The following is a 17,205-nucleotide window of genomic DNA, read 5'->3' as shown; positions in this document are numbered from 1 at the left end:
AGAGGTTCTGACCCAAGTTTAGAACTATGGTTTGCATCTTCTAAGATTGAACCTAGTTGAGTTTTAATTAATTTGATGTTCTGGAGCTAGGGCTCTGCAGAGGCTCATGAATAGGAGTTAAATGCAATCTCTGCTGTGTTGGTATTGCCTCCAGTCTTTGGGTGAAGTTTGTGCTGAGCCCTAACAACCTAAGCAGAGGAAAAATACTGAGCTTAATATTGAGTGTAGCCTCTTGTGAGCTCTCAGGTTTGAGGGCTACCCAAATTGTTGGGTTTTTTGTTTTTAAAGTCAGGGCAAGCCTGTTCACATGAACTGCCACACAGCACTGCAGTGGACTGTGAGTTGTGGTTCATCAGAGCACCCAAGAGATCCCAACTTGTTGTAGGAACAACATCTTCCTGAGGGATTCTCATCTGCTGGGTTTTACAGCCCAGTCTCTCACTGTAGCCAGGACCAGGCTGGTTTTTCTGATGTGGTGGTGATGTAGGGTGGTGATCCCAGCACGGATGTCCAGTTGGCAGCTGCACCCTGCTAAGAGACAGTGACCCAAGGGATAGAGGGTGGACATAGCCAGCAGAAACCTTTCCCACCACCTCCACTGGGATCAGAAAATGCCCAGCTCAGATCCCACAGGCAGAGCCAAACCTCCTGATGGTCTGTAAAGTCACTTGCCTGGGTTCTGCCATTGCTGAGGGGTGCTCAGCAGTGCTTGAAGACACAAATTAAAGGGGACCAACAAACCAGCAGTGATAAACTGGTCCTTACATCTGCTGGTGGGGGCCTGGGTGCTAACCTTGTGATCTGCAGGCACACTCAGGTAGTCATATATATGTTAGTGCCTTCAAGAAGCTGATATTTACATGCTAATCTGATTGCACATGCAAATCAGGTACCTCATTAGCATCTTAATCCACAATTTAATTGCAGGTACAATTTTATGACAACAAAATGTGAAGGGCTATTCTGAATATTTTAAATTTAAGTCTGACGGTCTGTCTCATTTAACAGATGCTGTTATTAGTTACAGATGACTGTCACTTCACATATATACAACGTGTTCCTAAAAGGTTTGAAAAGAAAGGGCCTTCCTAGATGAATAGATCAGTGCCCTGAACTTTCCTTCTAAACAGAAATGTGGATAAGGGAAACTCTATATAACAGCAGTCACTGTAATTCTGGGAGAAAAAAAATAGTATATTTGAAAATATTACTGAGTTGCTCATCTGTGTTTGTAGGGCTATAGATGCACACACTACTTACTGCACACTACTCACAGTAGTACGTAGTGCTCACAGAGTCCATACTCTTCTGGGTATGGACTGTACCTTACAGCCCACCCAGCTGTCACACAGAGCACAGTGAGGCTACAGGGTGACCAGCAGAATGTCACCTTTGGATGGGTCCTGACACTCTGACTGATCTGAGAAGCCACAGAACAGTTATTCTTTATTTCAGAAAGTCCAGGACAGGCCCCTCCACAGAAAAAACTTCCAAACTGCACACACAGCTCTCTTTCAGGTGTGGGTGTTTTTCCTTGCTGTAATTTCTAAGTGCTGTATTACAAGAGAAGCAGATGTTTCTCCAGGATTTGAGGTGCCGTGGATTCAAATCACATCCCCTTCATGCTAATCTTTGTTGGCACAAGGTGGATAATGGCATCTGTTATCCTAACACCCTGGGGTGTTGGAGCCCCCACCCCCACCCCAAAGGACTCTGCGTGCAGAGGTATCATCAATATGGAATTAAATAGTTCAAAAGTGCATATCATTAGCAGACTCTCTCAACCTGGGGGAAGGAAAAAAAAAAAAAAAAAAAAAAAGGCACAGTCCATTTTGGAAAGCTCTTCTCAGAAATCTGGAAATGGCTGACACACTATCACATACAGAATTATTTTGGTTTGGGTGCTAGCACATGCTTCCAGCATCCTGAGCCAAGTGGTTTTGGTGCAGTTGGACCAGGCTTTGTCTCTGAGCTGCACTCACACCTTGGCTGGCACTGGCCACAGCTTTTAATTCTGAGCTTTGCAGGGAGAGCCAGTGTGCTTCAGTGTTAGCCCAGTCTGAGTTTTATTTTTCACGTGTCAGATGCCCTCATTCTCCAAGAGTATTTTACAGACATATTAATCTCATGTGTTGGTTATTATCTGATCATCAGACAAATGTGAGGCTCGTTAAAAATAATTCCCTATGAGACCAGTAATGTTTGCATATTTTGGAAACAATTTACTACTGAAACTTCTATGAAGACCAAATGTTATATGCAAGCCCATGTAACGTGGGGATCACCCTCGTCTGCTATAAATATTTTTCTAAAGATGCATGAGAGAAGGACAAAGGGGAATGCATTAATTTTGGGTGTCACATCTTTCAGATGCTGGAATCCCAGACATGGAACTAGAACACAACGGGACCCAACATGACAGTGCAGCAATGCAAGGTGCAGTATGGACCTCAGCCCAGCACGGACGGGTTTAGCATCTGCCATGTTAAAAGTTTAATAAAAAGCAGAATAGTTTTTTCTCTCCAAATTCCTTCTTTAAGTGTAAATTACTCAGCTTCAGTTTGTTTTCCTGTGCAATGTAGGAAGCCTGTTTAAGGTCAGTACTTTGTAAGACTAGAAATTCAATGTGTTGAAGTAAGTGCATGGTTAACTATCAAGAGACCTGTGCTTAGTTTAAAAGTGATTTAAATATGATTCATCTTTTTTAAATACTTTACCTCTGATTCTCACCTACTGATCAAGATCACAGATGTTTTCAAAAATATACATCACCTGTGGGTGGAAAAGGAAGGTCTTGTTCTATGTAGTGCTGCCTTTTCTTCACTGTTCAGAGCCTGCTTGTAAATACAGAACATTCACATATTGTCCTCGGAGTGCTTCCCAAAGAATAATAAATGCCTTCTGGCTGCAGGCCTGTGAAATAAGGGAGTTTGTAATCACCACTTAGGGCAGCTGAGGTGCAGAGATCTTAAGGGTTATTTCCATTACCATTGGAAGCCCATTAGACACACAGAAAATCCACAGTCACCTGTGATGAGATTTGGTCTGAGCAATTAGAAATTCTCCCACTTTAAAGAAAGCCCAGATTTGTAGTGTTGGTTTTCTGTAAAGCCAAATTTTTTCACCCATATCATCACCCACTCCCACCCTTCTGGGGGGTCAGGGAAGGGGATGTGCAAAAAATAACCTGGGATGAAGGCAGGAAGGAATCAGTCCCCTCTGTGCAGAGAGCAGCAGGACAGTTAAAAGATCCAAATGTAACTTCTAGCATGTCTCAAGTGTTCAAGGCTTGTCTTTGCATACCTCTGGTATGCATCTGTCATCCATCTGTCATCTATAGAGGGAAGCTTTCAAATATTTTTACTGCTGTCTGTTTTTTGGATTGTTTAGTTTCATCTGCTATGTATTAAAAAGAAGGAGAAGCACAGCTTTATTGCACCACATACATACATCTAATGTGTGTGTGTATAGGTACACATATGATTAGAGTTGTGCTCCAAGTATTGCAATTGTTACTGTCAGAAATATTCAAAATACTGGATAAATACCTGGGATACATGTATTTAAAGTTGACAAGCAACATAATTCCTAACATTTCTGATCTATTTATGATCCCTGTTGAGATTGGTGCTCTTCCAAAAAGATTCTGAGGGTCAAAGTGTGCCTGGGACAGAATCTAGTAAAAAGAGGAAGTTAATTTCAATTTTCAAGTGAAGAAAAAGAAGTGATAATTGGTGTCTTTCCATCGAAAATTGTTATTTATAACATTGGGAAAGTGATGCATAGCCACTTCCAACAGGCATTTACTTATTAGAAGGAATTAAGGAATTAAAGAGAACTTTTGTAAACTTCCTATAATTTACTGATAATACAAGAAAACCTTGTGATTTTATGATTTTTAATTCAGGGGTTTTTTTTTGTTTGTTTGGTTGGCTTGGTTTGGGTTTTTTTTGTAAAATCTGATCCCATCACATCTTTCAGTACATCTGGTAAAAAGGTTTCTGAAGAGCTCCCTACAGAACTTGTTTAGATTTCACATGTGCCTGGCCATCTCTTTTGATTTTATGCTGATACTCTACTAAATTTTTATTCTCTTTTACTTTAATCACATATTTTGTAGTTGATAGCTACTGTCACCGTGTGGTCTGTGACAATTTAAGCACACCCTTCATTTTCAGCCTTTGGTTTTGGGCCCTGGCAGGAGGAAGGGTCAAAACCCACGTCCCTGATACAGACTTGTTTCCAAGCTTCCAAAAATCTCTCTCTCTAGCACAGAAACAAAGCATTAGCATCAATGCAGCTCTTGCTTTTTCTGTTGTCAATAGCTCTGCTGGACAGAAATCTATCATTCACACAGTGCCTTCCCTTTGAAATTCAATTAGTTTCACTGCCTAGGTCTCCTTAAGACAGTTTAAAGGAAAATTACAAAAATAACTGCACCAGCCACCTTTCACAGTGATTAAGTCGTATCATATTTTATGCTCATTTCCTAAAATGATTTTATTAGCACAAGCTGTTCATATACTGGGATTCTGATCTGCATTATAAATCTTTTCCATTTAGTTGACTCCTTTTTTTCCTATGCTTTTGTATATTAATTGAACAAAAACTTCATGCAGACGAGACTTAAAACTTTTTTGAACTTTGCTGTTTAATTGCTCCATCCTCCGTAGACCTGACCTAGCCCTTGGTCTGAGAGGAGGATTTTTTAGCTGACAAAATAGAAAAAGGAGGATTTGCTGTGGTGGGGAAGCCCCTCCACGGTGTGTGGTGCAGGCACACAGAACCCCTCCTGCCATCACTCACTCCTGGACCAGCAAGACAGTGCATCAACCATGTTATCAGCCCATCTCCTTTCACATAAAATAAACATACTGGGTGTCATTAAGTGCACCTTCAGATCAATGATTTTTGCAAATGACATTCAAGTACCATTCGAGCAGTGCATTTTTGCTGATAAAAGCAAATTAAATTAGCACAACTACAAGTGTGCTGATAAAAACTAAAACCCAACAGCAGCACCATTAGCTAACAAAGTAATATTTTCTCTTTACTGCTTTCTGCCATTTAGTTATTATCCTATTGGAAATCTAATTATAATCCTTTTACTCCCTAGTCAAACTTCACAGTTTTTGCAAGCTTAGCACTGACAAGTGATTTCATTACATTTGATTGCCCGCACCCAGATTGACTTAACTTCACTCCAAGACCTAAAAGCCCTCTCAGTTTCTCAGATTCCCTGTTTGCACATTACAGCAACAGCTCCTTTAATTAATTAGCATGAACAGCAGTAACATGAACTGCTGAACAGAAAATAACATCATTTTATGATCGCAGGGAGACTTCTCCTTTTGCATGTTTATACCTTAGTTAACTTTTGTATCACTATATTTCATTGTTAGGGGATATTGGAACAATCAGCAAAGCAATGTTAGCTTAAAATTTTAAAAAAGGGATGTTCACCTAATACTTGATGATAACAATTTACAAAAAAATTATAAAAGGCTCTGAATTTCAAGGAGGAGGCAGCAGCACAGGCAGAGAGAGGCTTTGCTGAGGTGAAGATATGGTTCAGAGGAAACGTGGTTTATGGCACCTGCAACAGGAGGGTGACCCAGGGCTGCTGCTGCTTTTGTTTGTGAAATAACCTGGCACAGATTTAGCACAAACTCTCAGTAACTATCAATAATTTTATTTTTTAAATCAGTTTACTGCAGATGAAGGGTTCCTGAAGTTTGGATTGTACTTTGTCTTTTATTATTTAGAAACCCAGCCTATATTTTTTCAGTATTCTGCTACAAGCAGTTTTCAAATCTAGCTTATAGTAAAAAAGCTTGCAAGGGGGGGGGCAGAAAAAAGAAAGGAAAGTGATTTTTAGGATGTTTAACAAATTTGTTACTGTATCAGATTATATCTGGTGTCTGCTGAACCAGCCAGGCTATGGAATTTCAGAGAGCTCCAGCACAGTAAGAAACAAATCTTGGAAATAACAGTACTATTGCCTTGGTCTTGCTCTCAGTGAATAACTGTTCAAGTACTTACTGTTTTTTTTGAAGCCTCTGTGATTAGAAACTCTGGAGATGAAGTAAACAGAGGCCTGAATTTTTCCTTGTGATTTCTCCATTTAAGTCTGCAGCTTTTCCTTCCTCCTGTCCAAGCTACCTGCTGTCCCCAATGTCTGTCCTGCTCTGGGTGGTCAGAATTACACCTGGAGTAGTTTCCTTGTGCTGTATCACATTGCAGTGGTCCTACAACAACTTTGTGTGTGTTTATTCAGCCTCTCACAGCCATGAACCTCCAGCCAGGGGATGCTGGAAGCCATCTCCTTAGCTGCTAACCAGGAGAACCTTGGCAATACCCAGCCAGGAGGTGCCTGGGCTGCTGACTGCAGGGGTTATAGGATCCCTGGTGTTACTTCTACAGAGGGTTTTTCTGAATAAACACCCAAACACGAGGGAGGAAGCTGAGATGTTGTGATTTACTGCCCACAAACATGAAGGAAGGTGTTCCCAGGAGTGTGGAGCTCTGTACCTAACAGGCAGGAATATTTCCTAAGCAGGAACCACTGTGTTACCTCCCTGGCTACTCAACCTCAGCAGCTGCGTGGTTTGTGTTCAATGAATATATTTGTGTCCTTGGCTACTGTTACTCATTAGAAATCCTATTTTCCCTGCAAGCTGTTAGATCTATTAACAGGGATGTGGAAATACCTGACAGAGCTGACTCAGGAGTCCAGAGCACAGAGTGGGGCAGCAGCTCCTGGAGCCTTCAGCCCTCCCAGTGCTGAATCCCTCCTGCCTGGGGTGGGATGAGCATCTTCAGGGGGCTGATCCCCTCAGCACCAGGCATCAGAGACTGCACATCTGCAGGGGTGGAAAAAAGAGATTATATGAAAGAGTGAGAGATGAAAAGAAAGGAAACAAAAGTTCATTAGTGCTGCTGTCAGAAGCAGGGTTTATTGTTCACATTCTGTGAGTTGAGAGGAACCCGTTCACTGCTCATTGTTATTTTTACTTTTTTTCTTTCTTTCACTGCTCTGTTTGGAAAACATTTACAGAAGGGGCAAATTTAGCTGGACAACTAATAAAGAGGCCAAGAAGTTTTGCTTGGTGTTCTATTTGGTGGATGCTTAGCCCCCAAACATGAGAACTGGCTGCAGGCCAGGGCTTTTTTCTAGTTGATGGTAATGAAGGGACCCTTGTGTATGTTTTTTTGTAACTGCTCTGGTCCTTACCCTGCTTTCAGGGGCCTGGAGGCATCCTCCAGCTGGGTTGGTCAACGCTCCTGTTTGCCAAGAGCTTTAGGGAAGGAGGGTTGGATAATTTTTTTTTTTTTTTTTTTTTTTTTTTTTTAGGGAATTCATCCATGGTAGAAGCCAATGCAAACTGTTCTCTGGTTCTTTTCTTTTCCTGCAAGGAGGCTGATTCAAGCTAATTACCCCCAGCTTTGTAGATTGGATTTACTGGTCCAGCCTTGTGTTTTCCACGAGTGGCTGTGGCCAGTGCTCAGCTCTGAGCTGGCTGCTGTGCTGACTCTGGTGACATCCTCAAAAAGGGTGGCTGAGGGGATCAGCTCCTGCCTGGCTCCCTCCCAGGTTCTTACCTTGCTTGGATCCCTCCAGCAGGATTTGTGGAGAAGCTCTGGGATCACAGCTCTGCTCTCTTCCCACTGATACATTTCTGACTGCAGCAGCACAGCCCCAGCTGACCTCTGGCCACCTCCTCCTGCATCTAAATTGGCAAAGAGGGATTTTTCAGTTTATTATTTAATCTCTGCCACCTACACTCTACTACTATGTAGTGCTGGTGTTTATATTTTTTTTTTTAATTGCATAAATAATTTACACTTACTGATACAACAAATTTATCCTTGTTTTCTCGTGATGTAGCAGATCCCAAATTTCCTTCCTCCAGGGACTTTTCTCCTCCAGTTTACACTGTGCTGCAGTTACCTCAACAACTCTGTAGCTGTGTTGGATTTCTCCCTTTTGGGCTGGATCTGTGCCCCTGCATTACTGGACGTGTTTCTTTGTGCCAGTTTGAGAGGGTACACATGGCAGCTTTGGTTTTGAAGTACTTTTATGGAAATACAGATGAATTACTGATTTTTAAAACAAAGATGTTAGAAACAAAGCTTCAAAAAGGATTCAGAACCATCAGAGATGCTGAATAGGCTGGGGAAAAAAAAAAAAAAAAAAAAAAAGAGTTAATAAATATGCAGATGATAATTACTGCTTTTGGATTTTTCCTGTATACACACATTAAAACCTTGAAAGAAAAAAGACAAATGATGATATTGCTGCTGAAAGAGAGTGTAAGAGATGAATGTATACCCTGGACTAACAATTCAGGGAAGGCAACACCACCCTGAGGGAAGAGACAATTATTAACACAGGCTCTGGATCCCTGAGAAATTGTGAGCTCTCTACTTGGGTTAGCCATTGTGGAAGGGAAAAAAAAAATCCTTTCTAAATGTCTTGCTTATTAAGCCAGTCATGCATTTCACTGTAGGTTGTAAAGCAATATAACATGCACAGGGGGCTCATAAGCATATTTTAGTGTTAGGGAATATCATTTATACAGTTTTTATATTGTCAATATTACCCCTGGAGAATGAGATTAGGCTTTAAACTACTGTAAATCTATGCTTTTGCTCACCTTTGTATAATTTAATTTTTTAATAGAATGAAACCCACATAAATGAATATTTGATTAAGGGATAAACCTAATAAAAGAATACATTTATTGCACACAGATTTATTCAAATCTTTGCTATATACTACAGTAAAATGGTATGTAGCTTGCAGTCAGCTACACTGAGGGGATGCTAAATATTCTGCAGAAAGATGAATTTGACAATATTGCATTGTCTTTCTCCATAAGTGGTAGCACAGATGCTCCTAACACGTTAATTCCTCATAGGTGGTTGCTGTGTGACGTTGCTAATGCCATGGAGTTAAGTTTATTGCACATCAGCAAAAGAAGTATTTTAATTTCTGGAGAATAATTGAGAGCTTTCTAAAAAAAAAAAAGGAAATATTTAACTCTGCATTTTCTGTGTAGGGATCAATAATATCTCCTGGGTTGCTGACTGCGCTCGAGTTTTGGTACTTCCTTTCTCTCTTACAGATATTCCAGATGATACCTCCACTCAACTTTCCTTGAGACTTAAATAGGAAGGAAAAATTGACACCTGAAGTTTAAAGAGTCAGCCCAGTCAGTACCCTCAAGGTCCATCTTATCTTAGTTTGAATTTTTTTTTTTTTAATTTAATAAAAATTGAACCTCACCGATTCCATTTCTGTTAAATCAGCTCTTCCCTTGAGCACCCGTCTGGCAGAACTGGTGCCTTCTGCACAGCCCACAAAGCCTCTTGGCAGGAGTTTTTGAGGGTAGTGGTGCTGCTGCTGTCAGGGGCTGCCTTTTGTTTTGATGTTTTTTAGCAGAGCAGCTTCCATCCAGGCTGGATCACCTCCAGAGGGCTGGGGGAAGAAGTCATGTGCACCTTGCCAAAGAAAAAGAAGAAAACCAAACAAATCCAAGTGTTCAATATTTGTATTTCTGCTTACCCCCTCTCCAGGCTTTAATTTACCCCACTGAGTTTAATAGTTTTAATCAGTCAAAGACCTGAAACTCCTTTTATCCACTTCTCTGGAGGTTCCCATGCTCCCAAGTGTTCCTTCAGAGATGCTGTGTCCCTGGCTTTTCTGATTTTTATTCTTGTTTACATCCAAAATACACATTAAATCATCTCTGTTTGGAGAGTCTAAGCCTCCTTAAAACCCTGAAACATTCAATTACTAATTAGCTGTTTCCTGGTCCTAATGAAGTGAACATGTCGGATTTGGATTAAAATTCAGCTACTGCTCTCCTCTGTTTATGGTTCCAGATGTTTTTGTTTTATCTAGGAGGTTACTTTGACAGCTACTGCTAAATGATAAATCACTCATATTATAGCTGAAATGCATTTTGAAATTGAAATGTGGCAAACTTTGAGATTGCTCCAAGGATCAGTGTCAGTTAGCAGGTCAATACTTGTTCTTGCCTTATGAGTGTTCAGTATTGGCATATGTAAAACAGTAATGGGATGGATGTCAACATTATACAAAATGCTTCTCAGTATTATCATTTTGCCATCATCTTCAAGATCAGTAAGTGTGGCTGATTTTGTGATTTGTTGCATAATGAACAAGAATATGGATCCTTGTTAGCTTCAGTTTCTGTGGGTGTTTTAATATTTATCTTTTTTTTTTTTTCCTCTGGGCGTAAAGTTGCTAAATGTGAAAAATCACAGTTGATGGGTACTGTAAGTGGGAATATTCTTATGAAGAAAATAAGTGGCTTTCTTTTTGTTTCCCTAAATAAAGAAAACTATAAAATAAAGGTGGAAGTTTCTGAATGAAAGAATTGTTTTCCAAGAACAACTACTGATTTACTTCCAGTATTTTTATTTTTTTTAGTGCAATGCAATTTTTGGTTCAGCACACTGGCCCTTAGACCAGTGATATAAAGCTGCTGCCCTGCTCTCTGACCTGCCTTGGGGAGGCACAGGATGCCTTGGAAAAGACAAAAATAAGAAGGCAAATCAGTGTTGGATTAAAAAAACAAATGCCAGAAAAGAAGAAAATCCAAATCAAAGTATTTACAGGCTCTGCTCAGCAGCTGCTGGCTGCCAGGCCCCATCAGAACAAGGCTGATGCCCACACCTGTAGTGGGGGTGAGGAGCTGAGGCTGGGGGGGACATGCCCCTCACCAGGGCTTTGCCATCACCTTGTTCTGTGTAAAGCAGACTCACCTGAGGGAGAGGCTGTAGCACTTCCAGATCTGATAATAGGACTTGGAAAAAAAAAAAAAAAAAAAAAAAAGCCTCAAACAAATGAGGAAACCCACCTAAGTTTCAGTTAATTGTAAAATGTGTCACTGTGTAATTGAGCTTTTTTTTCTTTCTTTTGTTTTTTTTTCCCTTCCAGAAAACAGAACATACATCAAACCCACCATTATGTACTGAAGGAAACACCTATTGTTGAGAAATGTATAATGATCACTATTTGAAGACTATATAGCTCATGAAAAACGTCCCTTCCAACCTTTGATGCCTTCAGTACTGTGTGAAGACCAGGATTTGTAGCATGGAACTTGAAGGACAATTTCAAGCAATTTACTGTTGCTGCATCGAAAACTGCCGTGTTGTCATTCAGAAATATTGAGACTTTTTACAAGCTTACCATACCAAACCAAGCCTGTTGCAACAGATCATTTTTAGGTCCCCCGAAGATAGAAAGGAGTTTTAGTATTTTTAAGCACATACAGGAATTATCCCCCCCTCTCTCCCACCCCTCCCTGAAAAGAAAGAACTTTTTTTTTTTTTTTTTTTTTTTTCCTAAGGAGGTAGCTATTACTGGATAGCAATGGCACAATGATTTTAAGCCACAAAGGTCCTCACTGGCTGTACATCATACAAGTCCAGTTTATCACTGAAACTGTTCAACATGGAGCTGTTTCGATTGTGTTTATAAATTAAGCTTTGTTTACTGAAGCAGATACTCGATATATATTACGTTTTAAAAAGAAATGTGTGTACATTTTTTAAAAGAATGATGTAAAAAATTGTCCTTTCATTAGATGACCAATTCAGAAGTGTGAGCTAAACCCTAATAGCTGACGTAATATGAGGATTATAATTGATGCTTTTTTTTATGCTCAGTTCAGCTTGGCTTTTGGTCTTTTAAGATGAAAAAAATGAATATGCAGTAGAGTGTTAGATAATGGAAACTTTTAAGTATGGTTTCTCCGTTGTACCATATTAAGTTAAAGTACACATTCTTTGTTAAAAATGTTCTTGCTAAAAATACAGTATTAAAAATTTTTTTGTTTGACTTTGGAAATCCTTTAAGGTTTTTTTTTTGACTGTGAATTCCCATAGTTACTGTACTAATGCAAAACAATCTTTTGCACTATTAAAGATACTTGAAGAAATTACTTAATAAAGAGGGTGGGCTGGTATTAAACATTTTCCTAATTATTGTATGTCCCAAATTCGGAGCTTTGCAATGGAAACTCCTTTCTCAATGGGTGGCTGGCAGCTGGTTAGAGGCAGCTGGAATTCCATGGTCACTCCTGACTTCCATTCATGGGTCGAAGGCAAAATGCTTATTTACTTATAAACTTGTGGTTATACAGACACTTAGGTTTACACACACAGACCCTGAATTGAAGCCCTATCACTTAAAAACAAACAAAAAAATGTCAAATCTCTGGGGAATGTATTTCTTATGCCACTGTGTATATACATATATATATATATATATATATATTACTATCTATAGTACAACTGCAACTATAGAGAGCATTCAAACATTTATTTTTATCACAAGATATTTTTTTTTCTGGTTAACAGACTTTTGCTGCCTTCTTAAGTCTCACTTCAAATATGCTATGCCATACAGCAGAAAAGAATCTGATGTTTCATTCTTAAAAGAAATCTTTTTGTCTATCCAGGTTAAGTCAGTTCAGGAGAACATTCTGCCTGTTTCACAGATCATACCAATGCTCAGAATAGTCTTTCAATGAACAAATAGCATTTATTCCAGAGTATTTTTCTGCAAGCTTTCTAATAAGTGCATTAATCACACTGCCACTGATTAAACAATCAAAAATGGAATGATAAGAAGAAACAGGAGCATTAGGAATAGTGAGGGCTCCTGCACTCTTAATAGAAACTCACGTGTGAGTAGAACACTGCAGCACCTGAACTTAAATTCTGACTTCGACAGTTTATTAGTTTTAGTTGGTGTTCCATCAGGCTTTGCTGAAATGAGGGTTAGACCCCACTTGAAACCTTATTTTTAAAAAGGACTGGAACCAGTCATTGGGGTAGGGCAGCATTTCAGAATTCCTGACACCTGGGGTACTGCACGGATGAAGCTGAAGAATTAGGAGAGAGCTCTTTGAGGAGTTACCCCAGTATCAGGAGTTTTACAGACTTAAAGGAACTAAATATTTCAATCCCTGAAACGGTGGTGGTTTTGCAGTTGTCTTTAGACCCCATAAAGAAAAATTTAGTGTTGGTTTGGTTTTTTTTTTTTTTCCTCAAAGGCTGATCTACATTTCTTAAAGCTGTGTTGATACTGGGGTGATGAGCACATCATTGATTTCTAATTTGTCATTCCCAGCATTGTTTTAATTGTCAAAGTGCTGGCAAATGGGATTTAGGAAACTGATAAACTTCAGAGACTGAATGTGTTGTTAAGTCCTAATTAGGCAGTGCCTGATAACTACTGACAAACCAAGCCAGGGAGCTTTTATGTCTCAGCTCAACCCGAGGAGCCCAACACCTACTGGTGGAGAAGCCTGAAACTCAGAGCAAGCAACAGGTTTGGCAAGGGGTGACTGAACAGTTAATGTAAAAGTGCACATTTCAGTTCTACATAAACTACAATAAAGCTGGGGAGGGAATTTTCAGGGTGTCAGGTAGTGATAGGACTGGGGAACAGTTTCAAACTAGAGGAGGGGAGATTTAGATTAGGTGTTAGGAAGAACTTCCCCATGAGGTTGGTGAGACCCTGGCATAGGTTGCCCAGAGAGGTGGTGGGAGCCCCATCCCTGGAAGTTTTGTGGTTTTTCAGTCAGCCAGAGGCGAGACAGATGTGTTTGTTTTTCACAGCACTTAGGGGCAGGCACCTTTCCTGCTGGAGAGGTGAAGAAGTGGGCAGTGAAGAAGCAAGCACTGACTCCACTGTGGCTGGAGCTGGGCATGATTTGCCTCCTAGTTCTTGTTTTAGGATCTAAGAAGTTCTGATCTTATTACCAAAAGGCCACGTGCCTGAAATGAATTGTCCCCTCCTTCCACCACAGTGGCCAAGCAGGAAGGCAAAACCATTGGCATTGAATGAAACAAGATGGATTAGCTAAAAAGAGAAGAAAGAATAAGCAAGAATGAAAAATAAACTTTAATCTGCTCCAGTGCCAGTAGGATTTGGCATTTAGCATTAATCATATGTCTCAGTCTGTATCAGGAAGAAATACCTGGTTCATGTTTCCCCTGATGATTCCTGCCATTAGCTGAAAGTCTGTTTATTCCCAGAGCTGTGCTGCCATCAGTTGATGATGCTGGGGCACTTACAGAGATGCTTAGGCAAGAAAAATGCTTTCTCATTCAAAACATTGTTATGAAGTTTTTTTGTTGTTTTTGTTTTGGGTTTTTTTGTTGTTTTTTTTTTTTCTTGTAAACCAGCCAGAGGCAATTCCATGTAAATTTGTAAATTTTTGCACTGGTATCACTTGAGGGCAGGGTGTGGGGGGGAGAAAGGGAACCACATCTTGAAAACATATCACAGACAGAAAGAACTAGTAACTCAAATAACAAGGAATAAACTCCCCACTGGACTTTTTTTCAAATAGTTCTATAAAATCGGTGAAGACACTAATGGTACTCAGAGATTTCTGGTGTCAGATAAGTGCTTTGCATTTTATGTGGTCATTTACACCTGTGCAAAGTAAGTATTTGATAGCATTTGACAGCTGATTTATTACCATTTGACACCTATATTACACGTGTTGAAATGACTCTACAATGTGCAAAGCAGTGGAAAAAAAATCACTGATTCATTTCATGGCTTTTTCTTGGTAGTTGAGTACTGAAATTTCATTCCAGGGGAAAAAAGAAATTCTTCACACCCTGGTTGTGATCCTTTATTTCTTCTAATATTTATTACGTTCATAGCAACTTGGGGGGAAAAAAATTAAGGGGACAAGAAAAGAGCAGTTGTGTTTAATTCTCAGACCTGGACCCACAGGCTCTGGCTCTGAAACCAAATCAAAACCAGGCCAGGCTCATAATACTGCAAGGAGTCACAGAAAAATGAGAAGTCTGCTGCTGTGATGGGAAACAAGGCAGGACTAAGACTCCTGATTTATAACAGAGCTGGTAAGTAAATTGCATATTTCTGATAGTTAATAGTTTTTCAAATAAACAGAAATTTTCACCAAATGAAAATTCTGCTTTCACTGAAATTATTTCTGGCTTCTTCAAAACAAGCCCTCAAGAAACTCCATTTCTTTTTCACTGTTTTTCAAGGCAGGCAGAAACAGGCTTTGTTTAGAACCCAGGTAAGAAAGAAAGGGTGGATCAGTTAAATACTTTCTGGAATGTGGTGAACTTCTCGTTTTTCCATTATTAAACTAGTTGCCCCCAGTGGTAATAAATAAAATAAATAAATCAATGTCAGCAATAGCACTTACATGCAGAAAAAGTTACTGGTGCTCTGAGTTTACAAAAAGAACAAAAGACCCCAGGAAATCAATCCCAACAAGAAGGTTCATGAACACAGTAAAAGTCTAAATTATGTTATACAATTTGTCAAGCAGGCAATTATTTGAAATGCAATTGCCAATGTGATGTGTTGACAGGATGTGATATCTTAATGAAAATAATAATACTGTTTGCTCATCTGGTACCAGCCCATTTTCAAAATAGAAAAAGCCTCTCGGATTTCACACATCACAGTAGCTTTTCCAGCTAAAATAATGTGGTAGCCAGTGCAGCATGAATAAGTTAAGTGTCTGTGAAGTTCATGGACTGGTGAAGAGGGAGGACCAATTTGACAAGCTCTGAATTACTGACAGCCTGAATGACCCATGTCTAGTCTTGTCACGTTACTTTACATTACACATTGTAACACAATCCAGCAGCACATAACCTGGAAAAAAATTACTTCAGCACTAGATTGCAAGATTTTCAAGGTTACAAGTATCTGATTGTCATGGGGCCCACATTTTCCAGATCAATTATAATGGCCTTTTGCTGGCACCTATTGATAAGGTGCAGAAAGCAGCCTTAGCTTTACCATCCCTCAGAATTTAACTCTCCCATATTTACCACTCTGTGCCTTTTGGGCTGCACAGCCTACAGAGAAATCCTTCTAATGCTGAGGAGCAACTGCCCTTTTTGGTGTTATTTCTAGTTCTTTTTCTAGTTCTGGTTTTATTTCTAGTTCCTTACTTGGCACAGCGTGTTGAGCCAGTTTTCATGAAAGGAAAGAGAGTCTTAAATGATAAGTGAAAAGACAACAGAATTATGGATTTTGAAAGAAGGGAAGAAAAAAAAAAATAAAGCAGGTCATTTTACTTCCTTAACATGACAGCTGTACCTGACGGGGAGAGAAAGAAACAAACCCAAACATTTATTTATATATTTTGTCCCCAAGGAGCACTAGTTAAAGGTATCTTTGGCTGAGCTGCAGGGAACGACTGATTTCCTCTGATACTGGTTCCAGTATGGTGCCCCTCAACACATCAGATTTTTACATATTTTATAGTTGTGATTTAGAAACTGAGAACGGCCAAGAAGTTGCTACTGATGGGATCTGTTTAGGCCTTTTGAAAACTGCAGATTGAAAGATAATGAAGATACCATCAGCTGCTGCAAATGGGCTCTGGTTATTTTTGACTTAAGTTTTATAAGGAACTGGAAGGTGCCATCCCTTCCTGATGAACACATCCCCAGCCCATTAATGTCACTGAGAGTTATGCTGCCATGGCAGGCAGAGCAGATCTTTTAGTTGTGCATGGCCAGGGGCTGACACACAGCCTCCAGTTCTGGGGCTTGCTCAAACAGGGAGAAGTTAATGAGGATTTACTTTGCGTGCTGTATTTCTATAAAAGTAATTTTTAAAATAACATAATGGATTAATGTTTACTTGACGGCCTTTGCATCACTTATTCCTTGCTTTCTATCTTCCAGGCTTATAAGATACAAAGTTAGAAAGAAATATTTACTCACTCTCTTCATGCATGCCATTTATTCTCTCCAGAGCCACAGTCAGATCAATTCATCATGTTGCCTTTCATCTAGATGCTGCAAAAAAAAAAAAAAAAAAATTAATTGTTGTTAAACTTCGGTACCTGATAAACAGGGGAAAAAAAAAAATTAGCCCTGATTCCTGTCCTCATTTTACTACAAGCATCCCTCCCACCCCTGCCTCCTCTGCCAGTATGGGCGGGGGGGGGGGGTGCATCTCTATATCTGCCTGTAAAAATCAGATTACCTCAAGCTCATTACTGTCCATTGACAGGGTTCTGCTGTAAAAACTTTTGATGAATAGTCAGCATCTAATTCCTGAGTAATAAAAAAAAAACCAAAACCTGAGTTGCTTGCAATCATTATTCCAAATGGAAAAATTAATTGTAAATAACTGGAAGTCAATTA

General features: G+C 39.6%; 1 protein-coding gene and 2 long non-coding RNA genes across 8 annotated transcripts in view; 1 reads left to right on the top strand and 2 right to left on the bottom strand.

Annotated features, from left to right (window-relative positions):
* Positions 1-11,875, top strand: part of DACH2 (dachshund family transcription factor 2) — a 260,918-nt gene extending 249,043 nt beyond the window's left edge. For 3 of the 6 annotated variants that reach the window (XM_071757545.1, XM_071757542.1, XM_071757540.1), the window contains 2 exons: positions 2,371-2,436; positions 9,129-9,239. In XM_071757545.1, coding sequence (XP_071613646.1) covers positions 2,371-2,436; positions 9,129-9,175 — 113 coding nt within the window. In that variant the 3' untranslated portion in view covers positions 9,176-9,239. Of the gene's footprint in view, positions 1-2,370; positions 2,528-9,128; positions 9,240-10,969 lie in introns of those variants that run through there. The other 3 variants (XM_071757543.1, XM_071757541.1, XM_071757544.1) reach the window with 2 other exon arrangements.
* On the bottom strand, positions 2,054-7,782 carry LOC139802399 (uncharacterized). The gene is made up of 3 exons (XR_011728588.1): positions 7,603-7,782; positions 6,711-6,863; positions 2,054-2,913 (listed from the first exon to the last, which is right to left on the bottom strand). It is a non-coding gene; the product is annotated as an uncharacterized lncRNA (long non-coding RNA).
* On the bottom strand, positions 7,809-16,854 carry LOC139802400 (uncharacterized). The gene is made up of 2 exons (XR_011728589.1): positions 16,780-16,854; positions 7,809-9,504 (listed from the first exon to the last, which is right to left on the bottom strand). It is a non-coding gene; the product is annotated as an uncharacterized lncRNA (long non-coding RNA).
* Positions 16,855-17,205: the final 351 nt, after the last annotated feature.

This window comes from Heliangelus exortis, chromosome 14 (assembly GCF_036169615.1).
Source record: "Heliangelus exortis chromosome 14, bHelExo1.hap1, whole genome shotgun sequence".
NCBI classification, from domain to species: Eukaryota; Metazoa; Chordata; class Aves; order Apodiformes; family Trochilidae; genus Heliangelus; species Heliangelus exortis.
The sequence above is the reverse complement of the archived record's forward strand: the minus strand, read 5'-3'. Positions and strand labels throughout refer to the sequence as shown.